Source organism: Pristiophorus japonicus, chromosome 20 (assembly GCF_044704955.1).
Source record: "Pristiophorus japonicus isolate sPriJap1 chromosome 20, sPriJap1.hap1, whole genome shotgun sequence".
NCBI classification, from domain to species: Eukaryota; Metazoa; Chordata; class Chondrichthyes; family Pristiophoridae; genus Pristiophorus; species Pristiophorus japonicus.
This window is the reverse complement of record NC_091996.1, coordinates 67,799,925-67,819,184: the sequence shown is the minus strand read 5'-3', so window position 1 is coordinate 67,819,184 and position 19,260 is coordinate 67,799,925. Positions and strand designations below refer to the sequence as shown.

The following is a 19,260-nucleotide window of genomic DNA, read 5'->3' as shown; positions in this document are numbered from 1 at the left end:
GGGGGTTTTCTCATTGATAGTAATGTGAGTCTGTACAAACAGAGCTCCCATTTTTATCAATGTGAATACTGCATAGTGATTGGTGGTCCAGGCCCACGTGATTCCAGCTTGTACGTACGTACCTGAAAGGCATCTCCCCATGCACTGCGCAGAGAATCTAGGCCTCTGACCGGGATCTCTACGTTCCTCCAGGACCACCAGGCACTTTTGTAGATTTTTTCGGGTCGGAGGCGTTCGTATGAACGAAGCCTCGTACCACAATTTTCACCCCAATATGTTCTTGTTAGATTAGAATCTTTAGGTCCCACCACGGCTGTGAAATTGGGGTAATCGCCCCACACAGGAAGTCGCGTGCTCCACTTCCTGTTGGGGCGGGTTCGGAGGCGCTACTTGGGTGGAACCGGCAGCGCTATGCGGCCTCTCCACGTAATGCTGACACGTTTCAACGCCCCTCCCTTTCCATTAAAGGGGAGGGCCATTGTGCACTCTGCAGGACCTCTGTGGCGTCCACACCACAGAGCATCCGGATAAAAACGAGAAAATAGCGGCGAGGGGCGCAGCGCACCTCCCCTTTAACTACCGCCCGGCTTACGGATGTCAGCCGGTTCGTGACCCATGAGGCTGGCGCTGATACCGCTCGCGGCAACCTCGCGGGGCGCTGGCCAATTTCCACCGAGCAGTCACCGTGCACGGCAAAGACATCATCGTCGGTTGCCCGAGGTGCTACTAGCGGGGCGCACCACTACCTTGTTAGCGTCTCCGCTAACTCAGGCACAATTTTGCAGGGACTGGTAGCACCCCTCTGGAAGCGCCCCCCCCCGCTGGAGGTGCACAACAGGGCAGTTTCGGCCCCAGAATCTCTTTGAATCATGGGGGCAATCTACTGTCCTCTCAACTCTGGGGAATAGCAACACCATATAATTGAATAGCCTGGTTTTCCGACTGCTTGTGAGTCATTCCAAAATGGATGAATTCCCCAGCTCTCCTGAAGATAGTCATCATCATCATAAGCAGTCCCTCGGAATCGAGGAAGACTTGCTTCCACCCTTAGTATGAGTTTTTAGGTGGCTGTACAGTCCAACATGGGAACCACAGTCTTTGTCACAGGTGGGACAGATAGTCGTCGAGGGAAAGGGTGGGTAGGGAGTCTGGTTTTCCGCATGCTCCTTCCGCTGCCTGCGCTTGATTTCTGCATGTTCTCAGCGATGAGACTCGAGGAGCTCAGTGCCCTCCCGGATGCACTTCCTCCACTTAGGGCGGTCTTTGGCCAGGGACTCCCAGGTGTCAGTGGGGATGTCGCACTTTATCAGGGAGACTTTAAGGGTGTCCTTGTAACGTTTCCGCTGCCCACCTTTGGCTCATGATATCAGCTCCCTGGCTAATGTTATATAAGTTCTTGGTTACATCGTAGAAGATGCACGGGGTTGCAGAATGTGCCTCATCCTGGGCATTGTTAGTGAAGTGAAGTCACCAAAAAGCAGAGCATCTCATTCAGTTCCTTATAAGATCTGTGGGATCAATATACTTGTGGGGGAAGTGGATGGCAGTCATAGTGTTTGGGCTCATACTTCTTTGATGCTTCCTCAATCTCCTTTGCTCCTTTATTCTCCTCCTCCATCAAGATTACAAAAAGAGGAACCTCCATTGGGAGACACGTGCTGTTCAACAGTATCTCTGACCATGGTTGGATGTTGAAAATGTGCACAAGTTTCCAGGGAGTAGGCATGGATAATGTCTCGAGTGAGTCTCCTCATTACCGTGCTATGTCTTGTTTATCTGAGTATAAGTTACATCAATGTCAATTCTGTGTAATGGGGGCAGAATTGATGGAATTCAGATGCCTAATGCCGTCCATCCTATTTGCATGCGTGCGCCAACAAAGGGAGGAATAGACCATCCACCTTGGGCTGGAAAATTTGGCAAAATGAAAAATGGGTGTAATATCAAGATCAACATTCATCTGATGGTCAACATTGCCAAGTGAGCATTACTCATTGATTAAATCAGTCTCATAACAGACTAATTCAGAGCCCATTATGATCAAGGTAAGTCTCAGCTGGGAAAAATTGAATCTCCAGTGCCATATATTGGACAGTGTTCCATTACCCCCTTAAAATCCACCTCTTTAACCAAGCTTCTGGTTATCTCATCGAATATCTCCTTGATTGACTTGGCATCCATTTTTTGATTATGCCTCTGTGAAATGCTATATAAATGCAAGAATTCCAGTGATTTCAGCACAAGGAATGACAAGACTGTTGTTACGAAAAGTTTGCCTGGGCTGTAAGTGTGAGCTCCACACTTCAGTGAAATGTGTTCACTGTACTTACATGTTGTACTCATCAGGTAAAGGTGACCTTGACTCTCTAAAAATAAAATAAAAGCATTATCAGATATATTCTCTTTATATAATTTCTCTATGGTGCAGAGGGCCAGAACTGGGAAATATTAAAAAGTTGGCGAGTTCGCCACTTTCTTTAGTTGGGCCCCAGACGGCCCTATCTTTAATTTTACTCTCCTGCTTATGACATTGGAAACTTTATAATTTTTGTTGCATCAGTAAACAGAAGTTTATTCCTTTTGTGTATCCCTTTTACATTCATGAACATATTAACATCGATGTTCAATTATACTTTACTGCTAATCCCTGTCAACAACTTTGTTATTAAGATACAGTAGAGTGACTGACTCCGTAATTCCTTGGGTCGTGATCCCGGCAGTTATGCTGGGATCTGTACTGACCCTGTTGGAGTTTGCAGAATCAGCCCGGCAGCACCTCATTTGCGTTGGCCAGACAATTGCAAATGCCACTGCATGCCCATCTCCAGTATCTGCCTGTCCATGCTGCTGAGGCTCCTTCTGTCACGACCCTAGGGGACTGATCTGCAGGTTTAAAATTTTTTTTAAATCAATTACTTAGGGGCTTAAAGCACTTGCCAGTCTGGGCTCTTCATTATCAATGAACATATGAGATGTGACAAACAAGATGGGAACTTGCTTCAGGAAAATTACACCAATAATGATTATTCCAGGACAGACACTGAAGTACAATAGCTTCAATACCAGGAGTGAAAAAAATTGCCCTATTGTTAGAAACAGTTTCACTGGGATGGAATTGTGGACTGCTGATTTCTCAGCTAATGTGGCCATGAACAAATAATAAGCAGGTGTTCCCACTTTTTCAATGGATGGTGTTGCAGAAAGTTACTACAATAATTCAGCAATATGTGTGGATTGTACTTACAAAATATAATTGTGCTCCATCGATCTCCTAATAACAAGAGATATTATTAGAAATTCTCACTTTACGGCATTTGCATATCATGATGAAGATTCAAATCTTATCAGGGTTGAGTTATTCACTCCCTTTGTCTGAGTGTCATAAGTGTCTACTTTTTATTCAAAACTATATGGGAGCAAAGCAGTCACTTCTGATTTTGGAGGACCTTTATGATTTTTATTACGTCAGAAACAGATCTGGCTGGAATTTTCCCATCAAAAAATAGCTGGTTTTAGAGCATGGGGACAGTTAAATTGTTAAAAATGTGAATCCCACATCCAGGTGTGGTGGGGGGATGGGCAGCCAACCCGCTGCCAGGGGGCGTTACATCAATTTAAATATTGTAATGAGACTAGAAATCTCTATTTTCCCCATCATTTTGAATTTAACTGCCTTGGTACGGGTTTCACACAATTCGTGAAACCCAGCATTAAACAGAGGCGGGGGACTGCTGAATCCAGGAGGTAAGTGGCTTTATACCTACCTCCTGAATCCAGGGTTCCTAGTTAACCCACACCTCGCTATTGGAGACGACCCCCACCCCCCCCCCCCATGAGGCCTCCGTTTGCGTTCCCAGATCTCCCCCACCCTTCCCCACCACCTCCAGGCCTCCCCACCTCAACAATGATGATGGTCAGCCCCAATCCTCTGGTCCCCCTTGCTGATCCTCCACCCTCCGCAATCCCTGGCTGAATCCAGCCCCGCGATCCCCGATTCCCCCCACTCCCCACGATCCCCGCTTGCCTGTCGATTCCCGACCTCCCGAATCCCCAACTACCCTTCCGATTGCCGACCCCTCTCCTGATTGCCGATCCCGAACCCCTCCCACCGATCGCTGAACCCCCGATCGCCGAAACCCCTGTCCCACGTAGATTGACCTCACGCCCAAGAGGGTCGACTCTCCTCCACCCGATTGCCAACCCACCCCTCCTGATCAACGACCCCCTTCCCGATTGCTGGACCCCCCATCCAGCAATTACGACTCTTCTCCCGATTGCTGACCCCCCCGCTCCCGATCGCCGAACCCCCTCCCGCTGATCCTGACCCCCCTCCCACCAATCCCTCCCCCGGACCGACCCCTCGCAACTGAGGCCTACCCACCTGCAGCCAGCCAGCCTCTTAATCTGGCTGGCTGCAGGTGGGAATCCGAGGCGTCGAATCAAATAAGGCCCTGCCAGTAAAATCTGGTCTCCCGGGTTTCCCTCCCGCCTCGGAGCCCGCCCCCACCATCCCCAACTGACCTCCCCAAATAAAATTCTGGCCAGAATCTAATTTCTCTTGTTCTGATTCAGTCTCCATGATGACAGCTTCTATTTGTCATGTTTTGGGATTTTACAACCAAAAAGTTTTTGTGAAAAAGAGAGTTACTTTTAAATGTTCGATTTTTAAAGCAAAGTATCTTCACACAAGTTGAGGAAAAAAGGCCACTGAGGTGGTTAAAATGCTAATGCCCAAAGCTTTGATATTGGTTCACCATAGGTTGTAACAAATAAGCAAATCATATTGCCTGAATTGGTAATCGATTAACATCTCAAACTCACCTCGAAATTAACTCCAATCCCCATGACGGGCAGGAAAGTGTTCGATGGAGGTAGGGTCAAAGAGTTAAATATGGGGAACATGTCCCCAACAAGCCACACACACTTTTTTATGGCGGCGCATATCGAGGTGTCCAAGTATGCCACTTCACATAACATGAATTACTTTGAATTGAGTGGCTGCTATGCATGAAGTGCCAAGAACAGTTTTGAAATTTATAAAACGGGTGAGCATTTAAACATTCTGTATGGACAATACCAAAGTGAGGTACAAAATCTGAAAAAACGCTATAAATTCTCTATACATAAAGATAGAAATATCCCCAAAGGCTGGCTCTGCAAGAAAGTGTATCTGGATAGGACCATTCCTCAAATATTTTTATTGTGTTATTAACGTCTAGCACTGTAGCTATTGCCTGAGAGGGTGATGGAGGCAGATTCAATTGTGGCATTCAAAAGGGAATTAGATAAGTAAAAAGATTTGCAGGGCTACTGAGAGAGGGTGGGGGATTAGGATGAGCTCTTGCAGAGAGCCTGCACGGGCTCAACGGCCGAATGGCTGCCTTCTGTGCTTCTATGATCCTACTTCACGTAAAATTAATTACTTTGAATTGAGTGACAAAACTTTTCATCAAGTTACTGTAATATTGGAGCACTGAGTTTTTTGTACTGACCGATCTTGAGCTAAACATGCTCTTGACCTTCTAAGAAAAAAAAGACACAAAAGAAAAATATTGCGGATGCAGGAATCTGAGATAAAAACAGAAAAAGCTGAAAATCTCAGCGGGTCAGGCAGCATCTGTGGAGAAAAGCAGATTTAACGTTTCGGGTCGACGATCCTTCGTCAGAACTCGTTAACTCATTAAGAGGCACGATGAACTCTGCAAAGATTAACGAATGGGACCTTTCTAAGATCCTGAGTAGTGTCACTCCCTCAATGCAGGGTTACACTCAGTTGGACAGGTTAAAGGTAAACTTTAATTAATGTGAGGACATTCATGTGCAATGTTCCTATGGAATTTCTTTGCTGTTTTATAGGAGAATTTAACACATTATAAATAAGCATCACACAAAAGCACTAGCAATTGTGCACGAATATTGCACACAGTAAATTACAGGCTATAAATAAAGGACAAATGGAGAAGAAGAAAGATTAGGGGGAAAGGAAAAACTAGGTTAGCAGAAATAATACATTTTTATTAGTTTTTCATTGCCGATTTAGATTTTGACTAACTTTATTACTTCAATTTACAATGGCTCATTCTGAACAAAACGTTTCATCAATTACTGTAATATTTCAGCAGTGAATTTTTTGTACTGACCGATCTTGAGTTAAAGGTGCTCTCGACATTCTAAGAATACAAGACAAAAGAACCATTAGAAACACAATGTAAAAATATTGCCATTTTTACATTTTGTTGAGCACTTGAATTTTATCAGTAAGAAACGCCAAAAAGTGTGATTTCTATCAACAACAGCTTGTGTTTATTCTCTGGTCGTGGCCTCCTGCCACTGACATTCCCTCCCAGCCGCTGGCTAGGCTGCCCATTTGACTGGTTGCCAGAACGGAAATGAACCAAAAATGTTTATGAGGTCCTGTCGTTAAGTTCGACAGGATTCCATGTCCCCAGATCCCTGCTCAGTTCTCAGCTGTTTTCGGCTTACCCCGTGACCTCTTCACCACCCCTAAATATTGGGGGCCTGATGTTTGGAACACTCTGATCTTATTCAGGTTGTGAACACAAGGTGATTAAAAAGAGAGACAGAGACACAGTCATTCAGTTTTTAAAACACAGAGCTGCAAGAGTAAGAAAGGGACTTGCATTTATAAAACACCTTATCATTTCTGTCCAAAAACATTTCACTAAAATGAATTCCTTTCAATTGAGTGACTGCTATGCATGAAGTGTCAATAACAGTTTTCAAATTTATAAAGGGGGTGAGCATTTAAACATTCTGTATGGACAATAACAATGTGAGGTCCAAAATTTGAAAAAAAAAACTCTAGAATCCCACTGCATAAAGAGACAAATATCCCCAAAGACTGGCTCCACCAGAAAGTGTATCTGAATGGAATCAGCCTTCGAATATCATTACTATGTTATCAACATTTCGCACCGAACCTACCAGTGCCCAAATCCTAATATTAGAGTGGATTACCATGGCTTAGCAGAAGATATGAATTCTGTATTGCCATTAAATGGGAGGAGAGCCACATATCCTTTATTGCTGTATCCTACGTTCTTTGTTACTATCTCAGACAGCCAATAACTTTTCCTTTCCATTTTCCACCAATTTTCTCCCCTTGTTGGGCTGTGGTTAAAAAGCATTGGACACTGCCTACTATCCCAAACCTCTGCTCCGTTCCCAAATATATTTGACTTTGGGAATGACTCAGACACTTGGGGGGAATTTTAACCAAAAAAAACAGGTGGGTTTGGAACGTGTGGGTAATTTTATTGTTCAAAATGGGATTTCCGACCAGATCCCGCCAATTTCGGGTTTTAACGGAAGTGGGACGGCGGGGGACGGGAGGGGGGGGGGGGCGGGGCTGCTGGCAGCTAACCCGCTCTGAAGGGGGCAAAATATCAATTTAATATTATAACGATGCTGGCAGCCTCTTTTGAACCTCCATTTTGTTTTCAACTGCATGAAGGGTTTCAAAGATTTGTGAAGCCCGGCTATTAAAGCAAGATGTGGACTGCTGGATCCAGAAAGTAACTTACCCCCTGGATCCAGGGACACTATCTAACCTACCCCCTGCGATTGGAGATTGGGGGTGGGTCAGGGGGAAGAGAGGTCCGGGGATTACCCTCCCAGGCCTCCGCCTGCCCAGACCTTTCCTGCACCCCTAGGCATTCCCCCCAATGATGATGCTGAGGACCAGTCACCGGTGGCTGGCCCCGATAATCTCTCTCCTGCTGACCCCCATACCCTACTTGTCTGCCTGACCTCCCCGCCAATGCTTTCCCCGTCTGTATCCCCGATGCTCTCTCGGCCCCGCAACTGTGACTGATCTCCCACTGATCCTTTTAATGGCAATGCCCTATCCCCAATTGCTGGCTGACCACCCACCCCATCAATTGTTTCTCCCGCTGCTGATCCTCTACCCCTCCCCCCCCTGGCCCCTCGCGGCACCGATCCACTGCTCGGCCTCCAATCCCCCCAAAACCATTGCCAGGCCCCCTGTCTACTCTCCCACACCCTCTGATCCATTGCCCAGTCCCCGGCCCTCTCTCGCCTCCACCCCCGCCCCCATCTCCTCATCGATGCACTGCCCAGCCCGGCTCTCACTGTCTGCTCTGTGCGCTAAAATCGGAAGGGCTGCGGGAAATCCGGCCTCCCAGATTTGGCGATCACATTGGAGCACCCCCAATGCCAACACCCAACACACATTCCTCCAGAAAATTCCAGCCTTTGATTGGGGTCAGAAAGTGGGTTACTGATTTCTTTAATGTACTGGAATTAATAAATAGTTTGCCTCATGAAAGGTACTATAATAACAGAGCAAACTGTGTGTGTTGTACTCACTGCACTAGACTTGGAGAGCTCGGAAACACCCTGAAGAAATCAAAACAACAAATCATTTCCTGTGATGCTGGGATTTCTCGCATCAGTTTTTAATCCTTTTACTTTATAACAGTCAAAATATAATTTAAACTATAGAGACCAATAAAACAGAAAGAAAAAAATCTACAACATAATGGGGTAGAAATTGCCCCCTCCCGAAACGGGGTTTAGATGGTTTTTACCGAAGTTGCGGTTCAGGTCGTCTCTTGAGCGACATTCAGCTTTTCATCGGTCTTGATGGGGGCATGACTACACCTGAGGGACAAAGACTGCAGCTGAGGGGCGGAAGTTGGGGGTGGAGTGGAGTCACCGACATGATGATGTCACCTCGGCTCTCCTCTTCACTTAAAGGAGAAAAAACAGGTTTTGGCACCGCCAGGCGGGCCGAAGATTTTCCGAGGGGAATTGCGCCGTTGGGTGCGTTAGATCGACGGTGCGTACAGTGATGATGCGCTTAAGATGGATCGTCAGCAGTGGAGCAGTAAGGGGGGATCGGGACATCGCTGGGAAAAATCGGGAGGGCAATTGGGCTAGCAGCGGCCATTCCACTAAAAGTCGGCGGCCACTCCACTCCGCAGCATGGCCGCCGATTTGCGGCGGTAACAGGTCTTAAGCAAAGGGACAATTTTGGCACCAACAAGTTCAAAATAGTGACTCTTGCTCTGGTTACAGATAAATAAGCATTGAAACATCCAGGGTTAATGTTATGTATAATAAAGAGTCTGACTGAATACTGTGAGCTTAAAGTAAAGTGTGACATTAGTTTTTATTGCCGGTCTTCAGAGTGCCTATGAGGTCTCCTTAAGTACCTGTGCTCCCAAGGGATTGTGGGATCCTTTGGGACAGCAGGGGATGAGCCCTCTGGTGGCTATACAAGGTATATGTAGGTTTACATATATAACAACACTCCCCCCCACAAAGTCAACAGTGTAACTATTTACAAGGTGAGTCGATCTGGGGACTTTCTTTCCCTGGTTGATCGTCTCGGTGAAAATGCTGGTTTTGGTGAATTGTATGTTGGGCCCTCGCTGGGCTGCTGTGCAGTTGGCCTTGCTGGGCTGCCTGGTGTGGTGAGTCCTGCTGGGCTGCTGCGGGTGATGGGTTCTGCTTCGTGGTCAACCACGGTGTCGGTTGCCACTGGTGTGTATGTTGGGGGGGTCAAAAAAGGTAGGGTCCAAAGTGGGTTGCTCTGGATAGTCCATGAATCTGAGTTTGATTTGGTCCAAGTGTTTCCGGTGAATGAATCTATTTGAAAGTTTGACCCGAAACACCCTGCTCCCCTCTTTGGCTACAATCGTGCCGGGAAGCCACTTGAGACCTTGTCCATAGTTCAACACAAATACAGGATCATTGATTTCAATTTCGCATGACACAGTTGCACTATCATGATATGTACTTTGTTGAAGCCGCCTGCTCTCTATCTGTTCATGTAAATCAGGGTGAACTAACGAGAGCCTTGTCTTAAGTGCCCATTTCATGAGCAGTTCAGCAGGTGGAATCCCAGTGAGCGAATGGGGTCTCGTGCAGTAGCTAAGCAGGACTCGGGATAGGCGAGTCTGCAGTGAGCCTTCAGTTACCCTCTTCAAGCCTCGTGCTTGATAGTTTGCACTGCTCTCTCTGCCTGACCATTGGATGCTGGTTTGAACGGGGCAGATGTGACACGTTTGATCCCATTGCGGGTCATGAACTCTTTGGACTTGGCACTAGTGAAGCATGGCCCATTGTCGCTCACAAAGACATCAGGCAGTCCGTGCGTGGCAAACATGGCCCGCAGGCTTTCTGTGGTGGCAGTGGACGTGCTTGCCGATATTATCTCATATTCAATCCATTTGGAGTACGCATCAACAAACACAAGGAACATTTTACCCAAAAATGGGCCTGCATTGTCGACATGGACCCTGGACCACGGTTTGGAGGGCCAAGACCATAAACTTAGTGGCGCCTCCCTGGGTGCATTGCTTAACTGCAAGCATGTGTTACATTTGTGCATGCAAGACTCTGAAGTCCGCATCAATACCGGGCCACCATACGTGGGATCTGGCTATCGCTTTCATCATTACAATGCTTGGGTGAGTACTGTGGAGGTCACTGATAAAAGTGTCTCTGCCCTTCTTGGGGACCACTACCCGATTACCCCAAAGAAGGCTGTCTGCCTGTACAGACATTTCATCTTTGCGCCGCTGGTACGGCTTTATCTCTTCCTGCATTTCCAATGGGACACTGGACCAGCTGCCGTGAAGCATACAATTTTTTACTAGGGACTGTAAGGGGTCCTGGCTCGTCCAGGTTCTAACCTGTCAGTCTGTGACGGGTGATTGCTCACTCTCGAATGCTTCCACAACCATGACTAAATCTGCGGGCTGTGCCATTTCCACCCCCATGGTGGGCAATGGCAGCCTACTGAGAGCATCAGCACAGTTTTCTGTGCCTGGCCTGTGGCGGATGGCGTAGTTGTATGCGGACAACGTGAGCGCCCATCTCTGAATGCGGGCCGATGCATTCGTATTTATCCCCTTACTCTCGGAAAAAAGGGATATCAGTGGCTTATGGTCAGTTTCCAATTCAAATTTGAACCCAAACAGATATTGATGCATTTTCTTTACCCCATAAACACACGCTAACACTTCTTTTTCAATCATGCTGTAGACTCTCTCAGCCTTGAGACAGACTTCTGGATGCATAGCCAACCCGTTGCAATTTCCCAGATTCATTAGCTTGTTGGAATACACACCCGACGCCGTACGATGAAGCATCACATGCTAGTACCAAACGCTTACATGGATCATACAACACAAGCAATCTGTTTGAGCATAACAATTTTCTAGTTTTTACAAAGGCATTTTCTTGGCTTTTGCCCCATACCCATTCGTCTCCTTTATGCAGTAAGACATGCAGTGGTTCTAACAGTGTGCTGAGACCCGGTAAGAAGTTACCAAAGTAGTTCAAGAGTCCCAGAAACGACCGCAGCTCCGTCATGTTCGGTGGCCTCGGTGCGTTCTCGATTGCCTCCATCTTCGAATCGGTGGGCCTGATGCCGTCCGCCGCGATTCTTCTCCCCAGGAACTCCAATTCAGGTGTCAGGAAAATGCACTTTGAGCGTTTTAACCTGAGCCCCATGCCGTTGAGTCGACTAAGAACCTCCTCCAGGTTCTGTAGATGCTCGATTGTGTCCCGACTAGTAACCAAGATGTCGTCCTGGAAGACCACTGTGCGTGGGACTGACTCCAGTAAGCTTTCCATGTCTCTCTGGAATATTGCCGCGGCTGATCGAATCCCAAACGGGCATCTGTTGTAAATGAAGAGACCTTTATTCGTGTTGATGCAGGTGAGGCCCTTCGATGATTCCTCCAGCTCCTGCGTCATGTAGGCCAAGGTCAAGTCCAGCTTCGTGAACGTCTTTCATCCCGCCAGCGTTGCAAAAAGGTCGTCAGCCTTTGGTAGTGGGTATTGATCCTGCAGGGGGAAACGATTGATAGTTACTCTGTAATCACCACAGATTCTGACGGTGCCGTCTCCCTTGAGGACTGGAACAATCGGACTGGCCCACTCGTTGAATTCGATCGGCGAGATGATGCCCTCTCGTTGCAGCTGGTCCAGCTCGATCTCTGCCCTTTCTCTCATCATGTATGGTACTGCTCTCGCCTTGTGATGGATGGGTTGCACCCCCAGAATTAGGTGGATCTGCACTTTTGCTCCTTGGAACTTCCTGATGGCTGGTTCGAACAGCGAAGAGAACTTGTTTAAGACCTGGGCACAAGAAGTGTTGTCAGTGGACGAAAGCGCTCGGATGTCATCCCAGTTCCAGCATATCTTTCCCAGCCAGCTCCTGCCAAGCAGTGTGGGACCATCGCCCGGTACCACCCAGAATGGTAGCTTGTGCACCGCTCCATCGTAGGAGACCTTTACAGTAGCACTGTCGATTATGGAAATCAGTTCCTTTGTATAAATTCTCAATTTTGTGCGAATGGGAGTCAAGACTGGTTTTGAGGCCTTGTTGCACCACAATTTATCAAAAGTCTTTTTGCTCATAATGGACTGGCTCACGCCCGTGTCCAGCTCCATTGTCACCGGGAGTGCATTTAATTCAACCTTCAGCATTATCGGTGGACACTTTGTGGTAAATGTGTGCACCCTGTATACCTCTGCCTCCTCGTCTGAGGCTCTGGTTCGCCATGATCTGCCGTGGATCTGTCCTCCTCTGCAACATGGTGGTTTGCAGGATTAGCAGGGTTTGCAGCTCGCCTGCACATACGTTGGAGGTGTCCCATTGTTCCACAGCCCTTGCAAACGTACCCTTTGAAGCAGCAGGAATGGAAATGATGATCACCCCCGCAGCGCCAACAAGGTGTTAAAGGCCTTGCATTCATCACCCTTGATGGTGGACTCTGAGACATCTGCGGACGTGCAGCTGCAGGCATGTGGTGCCTGCCCTGTACGTTGCGATTTGAAAACAACATCACTTTGTTTACAGTACTTGTAACAGCACTCGTGTGCTGAGAGATTTGCTTAGTATTGTCACTGGTGGCAATGAACGCCTGGGCTATCGCTATGGCTTTACTCAAGGTTGGGGTCTCTACAGTCAAAAGTTTGCGAAGTATCACTTCATGACCAATGCCAAGTACGAAGAAGTCTCTGAGCATGTGCTCCAAATGTCCTTCAAATTCGCAATGTCCTGCAAAACGTCTTAGCTCAGTGACATAACTCGCCACTTCCTGGCCTTCAGGCCTTTTGTAGGTGTAGAACCGGTACCTCGCCATCAGAACGCTTTCCTTCGGGTTCAGATGCTCCCGGATTAGTGTGCACAAATCATCGTATGCTTTCTCTGTGGGTTTCGCTGGAGCAAGCAGATTTTTCATGAGGCCATATGTTGGTGCTCCGCAGACGGTGAGGAGAATCGCCCTTCGTTTGGCAGCGTTTGCTTCTCCTTCCAGCTCATTGGCCACGAAGTATTGTTCGAGTCACTTCCCAATCATCTCCATTCGAGAATTTCTCCAGGATACCCACTGTTCTCTGCATCGTTGGGTTCATTATATGTATCTCAACACCAGTTGTTATGTATGAATAAAGAGTCTGACTGGATACTGTGAGCTCAAAGTAAAGCGTGACCTTAGTCTTTTCTTGCAGGTCTCCAGAGTGTCTCTCCAGCCTGTGAGGCCTCCTTAAGTACCTGTGCTCCCAAAGGATTGTGAGATCCCTTGGGACTCCAGGGGATGAGCCCTCTAGTGGCTATAGAAGATCCCTTGGGACTCCAGGGGATGAGCCCTCTGGTGGCTATAGAAGGTATATACAGGTTTACATATATAACAGTTAACATGAACTCTCTGCACCAAAAGCACACACACAAAAGGAAAACCCAGGAAACCTACTCTGTCATGGGTTTCCCACTTGATCCTAAAAATACATTTTTCTCAGCTCCTTTGTATTTTTCATCCCTCCACTTGCACAGTATAAAAGACCACTGCCTCTGTCAACGCAACAGTTCATTTTGATCCAAAGTAGCAAAAGGAATAGAAAACTGTTGTATATACCTCCTGCTAGACCCAAGGGTATACCTGGGAGGGAGTGCAGTGTGTAAAGAACATCTACTGAAGAACAAAGAGAATCAAATGAGATAGGTAATCTTTTCTTATTTCTTCATTTGGAATCATCAACATCACTACTAACCAGTACTGCCCCGGAGGAGGGGTAGTGAGGTGTCACTAGTATATTAAAGAGTAAAAGCTCATTTATTTTCTACACTTGAGTCTTCTCATGTCCCCCAAGGCCATGGCAATCACCCCCAAAGTAGTCACTCTGCAGTAGGATTCTAACAGAGGTGTCCTAAGCTTGAGGATCCTAATGCCCAGTCCTAATTCCCTGAATCACATTCAGTGCTACCAAAAGCAGTTGACAGGTCTCCATGTCGCAGTAAGCATCTCACTTGAAAATCCTGAAAAATAATTGCTGACTCAGTGACTGGTGAGGTATGCTTGCTGGTGCTATCTGCTCTGACCATTACTGGAAGTTGCTTTCATAAGTTCGCCAAGATTTCGTTGGAGGTGGATCAAAAAGCAATTGGCACGATGAACTCTGCAAAGACTCAGGAGTGAGACCTTTCCAAGATCCTGAGTTGAGTCTCTCTCCCAATGCCGTGTTACACTCAGTTGGACAGGTTAAAGGTAAATTTTAATGAATGTGTGAACTTTTATGTGCAATGTTCCTATGGATATCTGCTATTTTAAAGGAGCATTTAACAAGTTGTAAATAAGCAACACACAAAAGCATTAGCAATTGTGCACTAATATTGCGCACAGTAAATTACAGGCTATAAATAAAAGACAAATAAAGAAGAAAGATTAGGGGCAAAGGAAAAACTAGGTTAGCAGAAATAATCCATTTTAATTATTTTTCAATGTGTATTTCGATTTTGACTAACTTTATTACTTCAATACACAATGGCTCATTCTATACAAAACTTTTCATCGAGTTACTGTAATATTTCAACTATACTGACCGATCTTCAGTTAAAGATTGTCGCGACCGTCTAAGAATACAAAAAAAGCACCATTAGAAATACAATCTAAAAATAGTGGCACTTTGACATTTTGTTGAGGACTCGAGTTTTATCAGCAAGAAACACCAAAATGTGTGAGTTCTGTCAACAGCTTGGGTTTAGTCTCAGGTTGTGGCCTCCTACCCGCTGGCACTCCCTCCCAGCTGCTGGTTAGGTTGTCCATTTCCCCGGCTGCCAGAAGGGAAACGGAACCAAAAAGGTTTGAGGTCCTGTCTTTAAGTTCGGCAGGACCTCCATGTCCCCAGACCGCTGCCTAGATCTTCGGCTGTTTTCAGCCTACCCTGTGACCTCTTCAATTCCCTGTAACTATCGGGGGCCTGATATTGGGAACATTCTGGTCTTATTCAGGTTGTGAACACAAGGCGATTAATAAAATAGAGACAAAGACACAGTCAGTCAGGTTTTAAAATGGAGAGCTGCAAGAAAAGAAGAAAGACTTGCATTTATATAGCGCCTTTCACGACCACCGGACATCTCAAAGCGTTTTACAGCCAATTAAGTATTTTTGGAGTGTAGTCACTGTTGTAATGTGGGAAACACAGCAGCCAATTTGCACACAGCAAGCTCACACAAACTGCAATGTGATAATGTCCAAATAATCTGATTTTTTTCTGTTATGTTGATTGAGGGATAAATATTGGCCAGGACACCGGGGATAATTTTCCTGCTCTTCTTTGAAGTGCCATGGGGATCTTTTACGTCCGCTTGAGAGGGCCTCGGTTAAATGTCTCATCCGAAAGACGGCACGTCCCTCAGCACTAGGTGTGTCTGCCTAGATATATGTGCTTAAGTTCCTGGAGAGGGACTTGAAACCACAACCACTGACTCAGATGCGAATGTGCTACCCACTGAGCCACAGCTGACACTAGAAAGAGCAAGAAAGGGAATTGCATTTATATAACACCTTATCATTTCTGTCCAAAAACATTTCACCTAAAATGAATTCTTTTGCATGAAGTGTCAAGAACAGTTTCCATATTTATAACGCGGGTGAGCATTTTAACATTCTGTAGGGACAATACCAATGTGAGGTAAAAAATTTGAAAAAAACCTCTATAGATTCCCTCTGCATAAAGATACAAATATCCTCAAAGACTGGCTCCGCCAGAAAGTGTATGTGGTTAAGAATCAGCCTTCGAATATCTTTACTGTGTTATCAACATTTTGCGACGTTGTTACCAGTCCCCAAATCCCAATATTAGAGTGGGTTACCATGGCTTACCAGAGGGTTTGGATTCTGCATTCCCATTAAATGGGAGGAGAATCACACATCCTTTATTCCTGTATCCTACTTTCTTTGTTACCATCTCAGGCAGCCAAAAGCTTTTCTCTTCCATTTTTCACCAATTTTCTCCCCTTGTTGGGCAGTGTTTGCAAATCACTGGACAGCGCCTACTACCCCAAATCTTTGCTCCATTCCCAAATATATTTAACTTTCGGAAATACTCAGACACCTGGGGGGAATTTTAACATAAAAAAAACAGGTGGGTTTTTTAAGGTCACAGTTTTCCCAGAAAGCACAGAATGAGGCCATGAACTAAAAAGTTGATTAAATTAATTTGATACAAGCTTTTGGAATTAACTGGACAAAGGGAGCAAAAGGGCGTGTGGAAATGTATTTTTATCTAAGCTGTACCACACTGTATTTTTGTGCCCTTTTAATATAAAACAAAATGGAGTCCTGGTCCTTCCAGAAATTTCTGCAACAAGCAGTCGGTTTGCATAAACAGCTAAACCTGGCTTGAAATGGCTGATAGCCACCAGACAGCTAGGAGACAAGTCCTGCTGAGACAAGTACCCCCCATGGTGCTCTCCTATTGTCTATACGACACCAGTTCCACTCCACCCCACCCTTTTTAAAGTACTCAAACCACCAGCCATTATCTCTTGTAGAGACCTCATCCATTTGATGCAAAAAGATAACTGACCAGGAAACTGGACAATCCTGACACAATGCAATGCAGGTAATATCTCATTACCACACTCTCATCGAGTAATGACCGGCTGGCCAACTAATAACCCTGACAAAAGGAAATATCTGGAAACCATGTCAGGACAAGGATGTAGTAATTAACTCTTTATCTGTTATCACTGACTGCGAGACAGAGCCAATACACAGGGAGAGGCTATAACTTGGGTTTTACTGTATAAATATCTCGTGAAATTGTACCATTTCGGGGGGGGGGGAGGGGGTCTCCACGTAGCCTTTGACTGGGTGAGACCTTTCCCCTTGCTGCAAGTAAATTAAAGAAACTTCTGCCGGAGCTGAAGGTGTCTGAGTTGTTTATCAGGAGTCGAGATTTCGACAGTTACTTCTTGGAGGTTCCACCGAGATGCATACTCTCTGCCCTGTGAGTAAAATGGATACAGGCATAGTGCCTCTCCAGTGAAAGGCTTCAGTGGCCAAAACAAGGTGAGCCTTTTGCTCACAAGAGGTTTCTTCACCGTTGAATCGCATATGTAATCTGTTTTCCACAGGGGAGGTACTGCAATCTACGAGACTCGACATTTAAAAGCTAAAGTTATTTTTTGTGATCATTTCTTTCTCATCTTGCAGGCAGAAGAGATCTGGTTCTGGAAATATCTTGAAACAGCCCGGGGAAGGTTTCAGTAGGAAAAGGTAAAAAGAGCGCTATCGAAGGGTCTTATGTGATAAGATTAGGAAGAAGGTTCTTATGTGATAAGATTTAAGGTGATAAGTTTATTAGAATAAGTTAAGGACTCGGTCTGTAGTGGCGTACAATGCAGGCTGAGAATTGATTATTTGTTTAGATAGAGTTTAAGGCTATGATTTGTATACTCGCATGAATATTGTTTGTCCTCGTTGTCCTTGTTATACTGTTGTGTGCAATGCCTTCGTGCGGCATTGCAATTAGAAAAACGGGATGAGTCACTTGGGAAAATTGTGATTCGGGAAAACAAGGATTGATTGAGAGAAGAAACAGTGACTGATTGATCAACTACGGTTGGTCCGTGCCAACATCTCTCACACACCCAGACTGAGCCCGAATTAAGAGCCTTTTCAGGCCACGTAACGGCCAGGAGAAATGGGCGTAGAGAACTCGGTTGGCCGAAAGGATTGTGAGATCAGAAACTGTGGAAAATCTTAATCATCCAAAATGGGTGCCGGAACAAGTAAACCACCACCAAAAGGCACACCAGCCTATGTCATGCTCCAGAATTGTGGTCAGTCTTCAATTGACCACCTAAGAGAATGGGTAAAGTGGACTAAGGGTGAAAACAGGCCATTTCCACCCGATGGTTCATTTAATTTAGAGAGAATAACATGTCTAGAAGAAAGCCTTACAGACAGAGGCCCAGGTAGAAGAGGTAAAAAGAAAGTGAATTGGTCGGCGTTTGGAGATTGGAAAAGGGAAGCTGAGGAACGACACGAAAAGAACCTAAGGGTTAGCAAGCAGTGTACTAGAGGGAGAAAGCAGGTGGATGAACGAGTAGAGCAGGTGAATCGCCTTAGACATAGTAAACATCCATCTGTCATGGTTGCTAAAGAGACAAAGGCACACTCACCAACTGCCCCTAAGGGTTGGGAAAAAGATGAGGATGAGGACTGGGACGAGGATTGGGCTCCCTACAGCCATCGACCACCGCCATATGTTCCACCAGCCCCCCCGGCGGGCGCTCCAGGCCAATTAGGAGGAGACGATCCTCGGGCCGGAGCATAGGGAAACAGGGTAATACCCGCTCCCAACAATGCAGGTGCAGCTGCAGGAGAAGTAGATCCGTCACAAGGAAATCAATACCTTGACGGCCCTGCAGGCAGCACACGAAGTCTTACCCGTGGACAAGGGCCCAGTGCCCTGGAGCCATCATCATCCGCATTCCCAGTAAGATTTTTCCCCAGTCCACTCCCTGACGGGGCTCCGATTCCTATTTATCGACCATGGTCACCAAGTGAGTTAAAAATAATTGTGGAAGGATTGGCAGACCCTAAAACCAGTATTGAAAAGGCCATAGACCAGTTAAAAGTGATCATCTTGTGCCACGAATCCAGTATATTAGATGGTCAAATTTTACTGAAAGCATGGTTAAAGGACACTAAATTTGCCGAACTTGAGATAAAATTCACAAATTTTAAAACTCATCGAGAGGCTCCCAATGCAGATCCCAGCACGAAGCCAGGAGAGGAGTTCTGGGAAAGATGTTGGGAAGCCTTACAACAGGTGTTCCCAAGGAAAACGAATTGGTCCAAAATTATGGAAACTACACAAAGAAAGGAGGAGGATGTTGAGGATTATGTAGAAAGAGTGCGAGAGATCATGAACCAATGTTCAGGCATGTAAATAGAGGAGGTAGAATCT

At 46.1% G+C, this 19,260-nt stretch overlaps 1 protein-coding gene across 50 annotated transcripts in view; it reads right to left on the bottom strand.

The window, feature by feature from the left end:
• The window catches only part of LOC139232545 (heat shock protein DDB_G0288861-like), a 990,854-nt gene that overhangs the window by 366,020 nt on the left and 605,574 nt on the right, over nucleotides 1-19,260 (bottom strand). For 46 of the 50 annotated variants that reach the window (XM_070862910.1, XM_070862948.1, XM_070862943.1 and 43 more), the window contains 5 exons: nucleotides 14,882-14,911; nucleotides 8,350-8,379; nucleotides 6,141-6,170; nucleotides 3,245-3,271; nucleotides 2,331-2,366 (listed from right to left, as the gene is read on the bottom strand). In XM_070862910.1, the coding sequence (XP_070719011.1) occupies nucleotides 2,331-2,366; nucleotides 3,245-3,271; nucleotides 6,141-6,170; nucleotides 8,350-8,379; nucleotides 14,882-14,911 (153 nt within the window). The remainder of the gene's footprint in view (nucleotides 1-2,330; nucleotides 2,367-3,244; nucleotides 3,272-6,140; nucleotides 6,171-8,349; nucleotides 8,380-14,881; nucleotides 14,912-19,260) is intronic. The other 4 variants (XM_070862927.1, XM_070862939.1, XM_070862954.1 and 1 more) reach the window with 2 other exon arrangements.